This window comes from Oratosquilla oratoria, chromosome 23, assembly GCF_046742065.1.
Source record: "Oratosquilla oratoria isolate Oo_2021 chromosome 23, ASM4674206v1, whole genome shotgun sequence".
Taxonomy (NCBI): Eukaryota; Metazoa; Arthropoda; class Malacostraca; order Stomatopoda; family Squillidae; genus Oratosquilla; species Oratosquilla oratoria.
Genome location: NC_134799.1, coordinates 60,570,141 through 60,582,640, shown reverse-complemented (window position 1 = coordinate 60,582,640; position 12,500 = coordinate 60,570,141). Strand labels below are relative to the sequence as shown.

At 44.5% G+C, this 12,500-nt stretch overlaps 3 protein-coding genes across 5 annotated transcripts in view; 2 read left to right on the top strand and 1 right to left on the bottom strand.

The window, feature by feature from the left end:
- LOC143038140 (mitochondrial ornithine transporter 1) overlaps window positions 1–12,030 on the bottom strand; it is a 36,827-nt gene extending 24,797 nt beyond the window's left edge. The window contains exon 1 of the mRNA XM_076207150.1: window positions 11,871–12,030. The gene's annotated coding sequence lies outside the window, so the exon portion shown is untranslated. The remainder of the gene's footprint in view (window positions 1–11,870) is intronic.
- On the top strand, window positions 9,389–9,889 carry LOC143037837 (uncharacterized). Its single transcript, XM_076206399.1, has one exon. The coding sequence runs from the start codon at window positions 9,389–9,391 to the stop codon at window positions 9,887–9,889; it is 501 nt and encodes a 166-aa protein (XP_076062514.1).
- A 209-nt stretch (window positions 12,031–12,239) lies between the features above and the next one.
- LOC143038138 (uncharacterized) overlaps window positions 12,240–12,500 on the top strand; it is a 73,459-nt gene continuing 73,198 nt past the window's right edge. For all 3 annotated transcript variants that reach the window (XM_076207146.1, XM_076207148.1, XM_076207147.1), the window contains exon 1: window positions 12,240–12,500. This exon is cut by the window's right edge and continues 30 nt beyond it. The gene's annotated coding sequence lies outside the window, so the exon portion shown is untranslated.

Here is a 12,500-nt window from a genome sequence, read left to right as displayed (position 1 = left end):
TTTGCTGAATCCCGCGAGAAGACAACGAGGGATACTAACCAAATTTGCGAGAGAATTGAAATAAATAATTCGTCCTGGTAACTCGCAACACGGACGTCCGCTCCTTCACCCTCCCTCTCTCTCTTCTACATTTCCCTCCACTCGATGTGACTGGCACAATTTCAAGTATATGTCAACAGCTGGTGCATGTATGTATAACTTGACCGTAACATTCAGGATAGGAGCTATGCTCGCTCGCAGGTGTGTATTGTGTTGTCCGCCTGGAATTTTTATTATATTTCATTCCTCAAATCAAAGCGTCTGTGTGGAGAACTGTAATTATTAATACGAAACGAAAAATCTGTTTTCTTAAATTTCTTTGTGTCGTAAAAGGCGACAAAAAAAGGGACGGGGGATGGGATTAGGAGTCCTACTACCTGTAGCCCTAAAAGGGGATATTCCTAAAAAAGAAAGAAAAGGCATAAGAGGGTCTGGGAGCTTTCCAACCAGCACCCTAAAGTTTGGGTCTTTTAATGTGCGTGGGTGTGGTACAGATGAGAGTAAAAGGGAAGAGATAGGCAGTATGTTTGTGAGAAGAAAGATGGATGTAATGGCTTTGAGTGAAACTAAGATGAAAGGAAAGGGCAACTGTGAGTTTGGGAGTGTAGCTGGGAGGTACTCAGGAGTGAAGAGGGGACGAGGGAGAGAAGGGGTGGCTATACTAGTAAGTGAAGACATAAGTAAGCGGGTAGTGGAGTGGAAGGAGGTGTCATCAAGGTTGATGTGGATGAAGGTGAAGCTGGGAAAGGAGATGTGGGTTTTTGTAAGTGCGTATGGGTCTGGTAGTGAAAAGAACGTAGAGGAAAGGGAGGCTTTTTGGGGATATATAAATGAGTGCATAGAGGGATTAGGGAGAAATGTCAATGTAGTTGTATTGGGAGACCTAAATGCTAGGGTAGGAAATGAACCAATTGATGGAGTGATTGGGAAGTATGGAGTTCCAGGTAAAAATCGTAGTGGAGAATTGATGGTGATGTGTCTTGAGAGTTGATGATAGCAAATACAGTGTTTAAGAAGAAAGTCAAGCATAAGTACACATGGGAGAGGGTGGTGGATGGAAGGATGGCAGATAGAGCGTTAATGGACTATATAGTGGTGACCAGGAGTATGGTAGGAAGAGTTAAGGATGTACATGTTCTAAAGGGAGAGAGTGGGGGAATATCAGATCATTTCCTGGTGGAAGGTAAATTGAGAGTGGAGAATAGGTGGAGAAAGAGGAAAAGGGCAGAAGGTAGGGAGGTACTTAGAGTGAACTGCTTAAATGAGGAAAAAAAGGAGAATGAATATAAGAAGAAGTTGAGAGAGGAGTGGGAGAGAGTAAAGGATAGAGTAGAACTAGGAGTGGAGGAGGAATGGGGATGGTTCAGAGAGGGAGTCATAAGGTGTGCAAAGATGGTGTATGGAACAAGGAGGGCGGGAGGAAATAGAAGGAAGGGTAGTGAGTGGTGGGATGAGGAAGCAAAAAAGGGTGTAAAAGAGAAGAAGCAGGCATTCATAGATTGGATACAAATTAGGACGAGGGAATCGTATGAGAGGTACAAAGCAAAGAAAAAGGAAGTTAAGCATAAGATAAAGGAAGCAAAGAGGAGAGCAGATGTGAAATGGGGTAAGAGTATGACAGAAAATTTTGAAAGTAATAAAAAGATGTTTTGGAAGGAAATTAAAAGAGGAAGAGGAGGCGAATCAAGTAGAGAAGAAAAGGTAAAAGGTGCAGATGGAGAGATGATAATGGAAGAGAAGGCAGTGAGAGGAAGGTGGGCAGAGTATTTTAGGGAGTTGCTAAATGTGAAGGAGGATAGGGAGGGAAAGGTAGTTGCAGTAGGAAGCGCTAAGAAAATGAGAGTGATGAGTGATGAAAATGGAGGAGAAATAGGGAAGGATGAAGTGAAAGCAGCCGTTAAGATGATGAGAGCAGGTAAGGCACCTGGGTTGGATGGATGCCATGCAGAACGTCTGAAGAAAGGAGGTACAGTGATGGTGGACTGGCTGGTGAGGTTATTTAATGTTTGTTTGAGAGAGGGTAGAGTGCCGGAGGACTGGAGGAGTGCCTGTATAGTTCCGCTTTACAAAGGAAAGGGGGACAAGTGTGAGTGTAGTAGTTACAGAGGGATCAGCTTGTTGAGTGTAGTTGGGAAGGCTTATGGGAGGGTCTTGATTGAGAGGATTAGGAGAGGAACAGAGGGAGTAATTGGTGAGGAACAATGTGGGTTTAGGACAGGTAGGGGATGTGTAGATCCGATTTTTGTGGTAAGGCAGATATGTGAGAAAGCTATAGGAAAAGGTAAGGATGTTTTTTGGGCTTTTATGGATTTGGAAAAGGCTTACGACAGGGTAGACAGGAGGGCACTGTGGGAGGTACTGCAGATATATGGGATAGGAGGAAAGCTGTTAAGAGCAGTCAAGAGTTTTTATGAGAGTAGTAGAGCTTGCGTTAGGATTAGAAATGGAGGGAGTGAATGGTTTGAGGTAAAGGTGGGACTTCGTCAGGGATGTGTTATGTCGCCCTGACTGTTCAATCTTTACATGGATGGGGTGGTGCGAGAGGTGAATGCAAGGGTAGTGGGTCAGGGGCTGGAGATGATTAAAGAAAATGGAGAAAAGTGGGAGGTGAGCCAGCTGTTGTTTGCTGACGACACTGCGCTTGTAGCAGGATCAGAGGAGGGATTGAGGAAGTTAGTGACAGAGTTTGAGAAGGTGTGTGAAAGAAGGAAGCTTAAGATAAATGTGGGCAAAAGTAAGGTGATGAGATGTACAAGGGGAGAGAGTGACAGTAGGCTGGAAGTGAGCATTAAGGGTGAGAAACTGGAGGAAGTGGATAGTTTTAGATACTTGGGTGCGAATGTGACAGGAAAGGGAGGAGTGGGGGTGGAGGTAAAATGTAGATTGAGAGAAACGAGTAAATGCCTTGGTGGATAAAAAAAGTGTAATGAGAAATAGACATCTGGGAATGGATGCTATGAGGAGGTTATATGAAGGAGTGATTGTGCAAACAGCAATGTACGGGGCAGAAACATGGAACATGAGAGAGGAAGAGAAGAGTTTGAATGTGTTTGAGATGAGGTGTCTGAGAAGTATGATAGGGGTTACTAGGCTAGACAGAGTGAGAAATGAGGAGGTGAGGAGGAGAACAGGGGTGGAAAGGGAGCTGGGAGATAGGGTTGATGAAAGAGTATTAGGATGGTTTGGACACATGGAAAGAATGAGTGAAGAAAGATTAGTAAAAGAAGTGTGGAAGGCGGAGGTGGAAGGAGTGAATATGAGGGAGCGTCCTAGGATGAGATGGATGGATGGGGTGAAAGGGGCCTTACAAAAGAGAGGAATATCTGTGGAGGAAGGACGGGAGAGGACAGAAGATAGGGATGAATGGAGAAGGGTTGTGTATAGATGAGGCTGTGATGCATGAGGGGGAGTGGGTGGGGGATGGGGGGTGAGGATGTATAAAAAAAAAAAAAAAAAAATTGACGCAGCCCGAAGGGATTTCTCCCCGTCTTCTCCTTTTCTGCATGAGGGGACGGAGAGGGGGCGGGTCGCCGAATTTATGAAGCGGCCTTGCTGTGGATGTGCTGTGTCTTGCAACACTGCTTCTAACCCAGGGCAGTGGACAGGATGCAGGGATGACCCGTCATCCAGGAGGTGCCAAGATGGGAGGGAGGGGAGGAGGGTGGAGGGGAGTGGAATATAAGGGAAATGAAATGGGTGGGAGGGATTTCTGTGCCTTTTTCTTTTTGGCTACCCTCGTGTAAGGGGGAAAAAGCCTTTGGTATATGTGTGTATATATGTATATATATACATATATATATATATATATATATACATACATATATATACATACATACATATATATATATATACATATATATGTATATATATACATTATATATATATATATATATATATATATATATATATATATATATATACATATACTAGAGACAGCTCCAGTCATTAACATCCAGAGTAATTTGATCTCTATCCCACTGTATAGAAAAAAAAAAATCCCCCACTCCTCCCTCCACCCCTCAATTCCTCGTCCCCCCCCCCGGTGACCACACTCGCCTAACCCCCCACCCCCTTACCCCGTGACCTCTGAGATCCCATTGTATGACCCCTGACCTATGCCTATATATACAGTATCTGTCATCCCCGACTTAGTCACTTTTTTCTCCCATCCCTTTAAATGCAAGTCTTCTTGTACCTTTGTCATCGTATCTATTTGCATTTATATTGTATCCCTCATATTTTACTTGTATTGTTCTTGCTCACAATTGTCAACTTTATTGTATATATGTAACTTTTATAATTTTGTCGCCATTACTGTAATTATGTAATTTTTGTTATTTCAGTTTACTCTTGAAAATGTCTCCATTAAGACGAAACATTGAGCTCAAATAATGGAGTGAAATGGAAGAATACAGTGATTTAATTTCAATTCACCCGGTTAATGGCAAATATCTAATCAGGAAAATCGAGAATACGAGGAAAAAACTGAATAACTACAATAATGCTGTCGTTTTTAACTCCACGTCTATTACCGAGAACCTGCTTTCTTCTCTTACACATATAATATATATACATATACGTACATACATATATATATATATATATATATATATATATATGTATGCATATATATATAGTCAAACCTGTCCCTACCTTTCATAATTCTAAAGACAGTAATCATGACCCCCCTTTTCTTTCTTCCAGTGTGGACAATCCCAATCTGTCTATCCTCTACGGTAGGTCGATTAGGCTGAGGATAGCGTTAGTTGCCGCCCTTAGAATACCATTTTTCTTTTCTTTCTTTCTTTCTTTTTTTCTTTTTACATGGGAATCGCCGCGAACCACGAGAGAAAAACACTTGTATGGCGTCTTGGAGCGGCGAAGAACTTTAATGAGATTTTCTCATATTTTCATCAATACAGAGAAACTTTACTCTTATGTTTGAACATTTTGCATAACTCCAGTTATCCTGTTGTTTTTCGAGTGCAAATTACTGTATATATAATTATAATAAACACTCCCAAGTCCCTTTCAAGCTTTTGTAATGATTTCGTTTTCTATTGTATATTTCCGTGGCGGCCTCCTTCAACTAATAACCATTTCCTTTTCTTCTTCTTATTCTACTTTTATTATTAGGTTTAAATTTCAGTTCCTGATTTCAATCTCCGGCAGTGTGTATAGTGTACAGTGTTTCCACTCCTGGTTTCAGTCACGTGGTTCTTTTTGTAGTATTTACATAATTGTTTACCAAATTGTAGCATACAGGAAAGGAGCACCGCTCATTGGGTCCCATTTTCTACTCTTTAACATAGCTAGCCTCAAATTACCATACTTAGATTTGAATTCATGTTTTGTTCCAGTTTGGGCTATGTCACCTTCTAAGCTATTCCAAGTATTTATGCATCCATATGGAAAAAGGTATTTCTTCATATCCTTTAGACTTGTAGTCTTCCTTAATTTGTTCTCATGACCTCTGTAAGGCGTGTCCTGGCCCTGTACCACGACCTTTGACCTCCCGAGGCCCCCAAGGGAATCGCTCGCTGGTCAGCCGTGTGACTCATATGCCGCCAAAGCGTGGGCTACGGCCCAACGTTCACACTAACTTGCCTTCTCTCTCTTATCCCAACAGAGGCCTGGGACTTGGTTCGATTCCTGCTTCCTGAACTCCAACAGGGTTACTGCGAGGTCCGGAAGTTGCTGAAGTACGTGTGCCAGCTGACGCCGGCAAAAATCCGAAACAATTTCTTCAACGCCTCACCGGAAACTCATGATGACATGAGACGGTTTACGCTCACGGCCCTTCATTACCTGTATGGTGATTGGGTTGACAACGAAACATCACCATTTTGTACTGGCCATGATACTAGATGATACTAGCATCGTGTGCGTGGGCCCCTACTCAATAGGAACAGAACCCGATGACATAATTTAATCTTGTTGGGGTAAGGCTTTTCTTATCTGGAAATTAATGTAAGGCATGACCCTGCTGACCCTCAAATGAACAAGGCTCTATTCGGTCATGGATAGGTGTCCCAAGGGGGCGTGTCGTAGGACATTTAGGTCCTTATGCCATAGGCCAAATTATAACGAAAATAATAGAAAATCATAGATGAGGACGACTAAATCTACCCCGGAGAAGCTTTACCCCTTTCAGCGGTTTCATTTTAAGGTAACAAACAAAGAGAAGCCAGTCTAAGTCTGAGTTTAGAGTTTGTCTAAGTCAGTCTGAGTCCAGAGGGCAAGTTGTGCCTAACAGTCCAGGTTAAGACTGCATCCCGGGAATAACCATACATAATGTCTGTATCTGAAAATCTAAGTCCAGCCTCCCACACTCCGTACACTAACACTACTCAAATTGATATAGTACCAATATACATAGTTCCTCTTTACAAGGGAAAAGGGGACAAGTGTGAATGTAGTAATTTCAGAGGGATTAGCCTTTTGAGTGTAGTAGGGAAGGCTTATGGGAGAATCTTAATTGAGAGAATTAGGAGAGGAACAGAAGGAGTAATTGGTGAGGAACAGTGTGGTTTTAGGACGGGTAGAGGTTGTGTAGATCAGATCTTTGTGGTAAGACAGATATGTGAGAAAGCTATAGGAAAGGGGAAGGATGTTTTTTGGGCTTTTATGGATCTGGAAAAGGCTTATGATAGGGTAGACAGAAAGGCACTGTGGGAGGTTATGCAGATTTATGGGATAGGAGGAAAGCTTTTGGGAGCTGTCGAGAGTTTTTATGTGAGTAGTAGAGCATGTGTTAGGATTGGAAATGGAGAGAGTGAGTGGTTTGAAGTAAAGGTGGGACTTCGTCAAGGATGCGTTATGTCGCCCTGGCTGTTCAACTTATACATGGATGGGGTGGTGCGAGAGGTGAATGCTAGGGTAGTGAGTCAGGGATTGGAGATGGTTAAAGAAAATGGAGAAAAGTGGGAGGTGAGCCAGCTGTTGTTTGCGGACGACACTGCGCTTGTGGCAGGGTCAGAGGAGGGATTGAGGAAGCTGGTGGCAGAGTTTGGGAGAGTATGTGATAGAAGAAAGCTAAAGATAAATGTGGGTAAAAGTAAGGTGATGAGATGTACAAGGGGTGAAAGTGGCAGTAGACTGGAAGTGAACATTAAGGGAGAGCGACTGGAGGAAGTGGATAGTTTTAGATACTTGGGTGCAAGTGTAGCAGGAAAAGGTGGAGTGAAGGTGGAGGTAGAATGTAGATTGAGAGAAGCGAGTAAATGCCTTGGTGGTTTAAAGAGTGTAATGAGAAATAGACATTTGGGAATGGATGCGAAGAGGAGACTGTATGAAGGAGTGATTGTGCCAACAGCACTGTATGGGGCAGAAACGTGGAACATAAGAGAAGAAGAGAGAAGGAGTTTGAATGTGTTTGAGATGAGGTGTCTGAGAAGTATGGCGGGGGTTACTAGGCTAGATAGAGTGAGAAATGAGGAGGTGAGGAGGAGAACAGGGGTGAAAAAGGATTTGGGAGAGAGGGTTGATGAAAGAATATTAGGATGGTTTGGACACATGGAAAGAATGAGTGAAGAAAGACTAGTAAAGGAGGTATGGAAGGCAGATGTGGAGGGAGTGAACATGAGGGGACGTCCTAGGATGAGGTGGATGGATGGGGTGAAGGGGGCTTTGGGGAAGAGGGGAATGTCTGTTGAGGAAGGAAGGGAGAGGACGGAAGACAGAGGTGAGTGGAGAATGGTTGTATATGGATGATGTTGTGACTGCATGAGGAGGAATGGGCGGGGGGGGTGGGGTAGTATGTGTGAGTAAATTTTGACGCAGCCCGAAGGGATTTCTCCCCGTCCTCTCCTTATATGCAAAGGGGGACGGAGAGGGGGGGTCGCCGATTAAATGAAGCGGCCTTGCTGTGGATGTACTGTGTCTTGCGACACTGCTTCTGACCCAGGGCGGTGGGCGGGGTGCAGGGATGACCCGTCATCCAGGAGGTGCTCAGATGAGAGGAAGGGTGGGAGGGGTGTGGAGTGTATTTGGGGATGAAATGGGTGGGAGTGTTTTTATGCCTTTCCCTTTTTGGCTACCTCCCTTGGAAGGGGGAAAAAGCCTTGGTATATGTATGTATATATATATATATATATATATATATATATATATATATATATATATATTATATATATATATATATAATAAAATTAAATAAATAAATAAAAATAATATAAAAGGAGATAGTCTCTTTCAACACCACCATTTTTGATACTTGCTAAAAAGACTATTTCATACACACATGTTCGTGACTCCCCTCTGGCCAGCTCCACGCCAACCTAGAGCGTAAAGAGATGGTATCGCGACACCTGAACGCGTGGATCGAAGTCTGCCACGTGCCAGAGGCCTTTGAGCCCCTCCGTGATTTCCTGATCACAGATATTGTCCACAGCCGGCTGTCCTCTGCCATGGTAGCTCACCTTAAAGACCGGGACTGCAAGTCACTCGAGGCTATGATAACGGTTGGGAACCAATACCTGACCGCACGCCCGCACACTACCCTACAGCAGCTGTGCCGAAGTTGGGTATCTGACAAACCCTCTGTGTCATCCTCTTTTACAGGTCAATAGATACCCAGCACCCCGTTCAGAGTCGTCAGCCACGGCCCCGTTCCATGCTGCTCCATGTCGACCAACAAATGCCGGCCGAAACCCGCAAGGCTATGAGTTCCACGGGCCTATCAGTCGCCATACGACCCAGGAATGCCGAGCCTTGCAGCAGAACCCACGCCCGAGAACGTCACCAACCCCACGTGCTGCTCACGTCATCACAACAGACGAGACGGATGCGACCTTCAGCCTCCTCACCACCATCCCGCCGGTGGGATGTTCTACGCTGGGAACCGACGCTGGATCAGTAAAACCTACTTTGAAGACATGCACCGGAACCCTCAGAGGACAGAACGTGACCGTCCTACTGGATTCAGGAGCTGACTCCATCTTCGTAGCAGAGGCCCGCAACGCACTTGGGGGCGGATAACCTTAAAATACCTTTATTTTCAGGTAGATAAAACTGCCGTTACACTACCGCAGCCACCATACGACGTGATCCTAGGACGCGCCCCAGATACAAAGTCATTCTAACGTCCTTCCGTGAGAAATAGCATACTCGACATAAATCAGACAAGGTACGCCGATGCCACTGCCCTTCGCCATATCGATGTTGACACAGTCGCAGAGGTTCCAGGTTTGGTTTTCCCCGGACCTTGACCACTGACAATGACACCCAGTTCACAAGTGCTACTTTCTCTGCATTCCTGAAGTTAATGGGTATCAACCACAATCTGACACCTCTTTATCATTCCCAATCTCATGGACTGGTGAGGCGTTTCAACGTTACCTTGAAAATCATGCACCGTAGACTTGTCAGCGAACGCCCAAGGGATTGGGACCGCTACCTGTCTGCATTTCTGTTCGCCTCCAGGGACACACCTCAGTCCTCCACTGGTTATTCCCCCTTCGAACTAGTGTATGGTCACCGCATACGAGGACCCCTGACGTTCCTGAAGGAGTGCTGGACCAACGAAGGACCGCCCATCGATAAAGAGAAAGGCGACGTGCATCGCTACTTGCTCGAAATGGGGCATCGTCTCCAAGCTACTTGCCGCATTGCAAAGGAAAATCTTCTGAAAGCACAAGCCACCTCAATGGGGGGTTTTGATCGTCGAGCCCATGCTCGTCGCCTGGAACCCGAAGATGACGTCCTAATCTTTCTGCCTGACTCGACGCACAAGCTGACGATGGCGGGGCGTGGGCCGTACAAGGTCCTTGCCCGACAGGGCGCCTACACTTACCAGATATTTTTGGAGGGATCAATTTTGTTCCATGGGTCGTCTAGAGTCTGCAGGTAGTCAATGTTCGAGGTTGGGGAACGGTAAAACGATCCTGCGTTGTATAAAGTCCTGCAGCCCTGTCACTTTCGTCCAAACTAGTTCAGAGTCCAAGTCAAGTTCGTTTGATGGTTTAGCCATAAGTCCTGGCTTCGTTGCTGTAAGAGCTCCACCGTGGTCACCGTCTTGTCTGTCCTTGCTGTGTAAAGTAATTCTAAAGGGACTGTCAGCGGGGAAGGCTTCACTATCCTTAATGTCTGGTTTGAGCCGTGCCTCCGTCCCGATAATAATGTCCGGGTCATGAGTCGAAATGGTGTGAGGAAGGACGGCTCGTTTTTTAGTCATCTTGTGGAATCTTATTACTAGTGCTCTCAGTATTCTTGGGGTCTTGTGTATTGTTTTGTGATTGTGTGGAGGTATTTGTGGGACTACTGATGGGATTAGTGTTTTTGGGGTTTTGTAATGAAACTGAGGTGATGGACCAGGATTTGGTTCTATTACAGGGTTGTTTTGGGACGTAGTGGCGTGGTCGGATGAATGTTATTGAAGTATTTTTTTCTATCTTGTGTTGAGGAGGATTGATCAATGTCTCGTCTTTTCCTGATATTTCCTATTCTACTGGATGAAATGGTGTGATCAGGGGGTTGCGGCTGGGGTGTGGAAGTGTCAGGGGATAGACAGTGTCTTGAATCTATTTCATGTGTAAAATGAAGGTAGTAAATGTAAGGAAAGGGAGTTGTAACTGGGAGCACCACAGTCCCAGTAGATCCACGTAAGGCTCTGACCAGCCACGATGCACGGAGACTTCAATGCAACGATCACACTGGGTGGCCCTTTGACACTTCACCCGTACGCTTGCAAAGCTGACATGGGTTCTTTGGGGCCCGAGGAGGCCCGGGGTTGATCGAAGCCCCGGTGTCACCGCACACCGGGAGCAGCAGCAGCAGCAGCAGGAAGCTCCGCAAATCCGAAAAATGATCTTTAACTTTAGTCAGCCTAAGTCCCGGGACTCCAGGCAGGTTCCCCAGGAAGAAGGTGCACGGCCCCGACATGGGGGGTAAGTGCCGCCCCGGGGGGAGTCGAAAAGTGCCGCCCCCCCCCCCTCACATACACACCACCACTACCACCACCTTCCACATCTGATGGTCACTCACAAGCACGATTCACATGTAACATTCATCCACAAAGCAACGTTTATACACACAACTCATGATAAATAAATCATGCATTAAAAGTACATTAGGGGGAATTTGCTTTACCTTCACCAAAAGAGCCGCCCCCCCAAAAAAAAAAAAATGCCGCCCCGGGGCAATACCCCCCCCCCCTGCCCCTCCCCTTATCGGGGCCCTGAGAAGGTGTACGTGTTTCTGTATATGTAATTGTCAGGCATTAGTGATTGTCACAATGATTGTGTATGTAGATGTGTTTGCAGTCTTGTGCGGTGCGTTGTTTGTGTTGTGGAGTTCTAAGAAGTATAGAAAAGGTTGTACTTGTGTATGTGAATGTTGCTTTGTGTGTGTGTGTGTTTTTTAGGTCTAGGCCTGTCTATTGTCTTTACATTCACCAGCATCTTGAAAGTAACTCGCCCCCTGCATTATTATTATCTGTATCCCTGGATAACACGAACAACTTTTAAACACTAGAAAAAGTGTGATCGTATTAAATCTAAAATAAAAAAATAAAGCAAACTAAAAAATCAGCAGACGAAAGAAGACAAAGTGGTTGTCGTCTGTCACCTGTCTGGTTCAGATCATGGTAACGTTATTTTATTACCTAACATAATTATTGCTCCCAAACCTTAAACTAAGTCATAGAAAAAGTTACCATGACCTGAGTGACGACGGAGCGCTTTGGACTTTTGTCTAAAGGTGTTTGTGGAGGTGTTCGTGGAGGTGTGGGTGGGGGGTGAGATTCCACAAGTGGTCCAATACAATGTATACTGTTTATCATTTACGTTGCGGAGAGAACGGCAAAACTATTAATTTCTATGTAGTTAACTTACCGACGTTGTTTAATAGAAGGCTGACTGTCTTAGCCGCATATCATTACCAGAAGACCTTGGTGACCGGTCCAACCCCTCAATACATATCCTTCAATAAACCAAAAACAGAGAAGTGGCGCACGTGAAGATGGGCGTGTATCGTACCCTTCGTCAACATTCTGTCACTGATATAGTTTCAACCTTCCCTGCAGACGACACTCATATAAAGGAAATAAAAGTGTTTATATTTTAGTAGATTTAGACTAAATAATTTACGTTTTAGTTGGATCCATGACAACCTTATGATTCATTCAAGATACTCTTTTGTTTATATTCTCAACGTTACACTTTTTTGTGGTTTGTTTACATTTAAACCAACATAGTGCAATTATAATTAACAGACGAAAAGTATCATGCAATTACCGCATGGTTATTGTTGGATTTCTCAGAGGTTCTAAACATACGTGGAATGTTGTCTGTGAAAGATTGTTAAAAATTGTTGAGGACACTGGTTATTTTAAATTCTACGGATAATTGTCTTTCATGTCTTGTAAGTAGGGAACAGAAAGTTATTTGAGGAATTGTAAAGAAAATTGACATTACAGGCCCGTGCCTAAAGAAAACTACACTTAAATTCCACAATAAGGGACT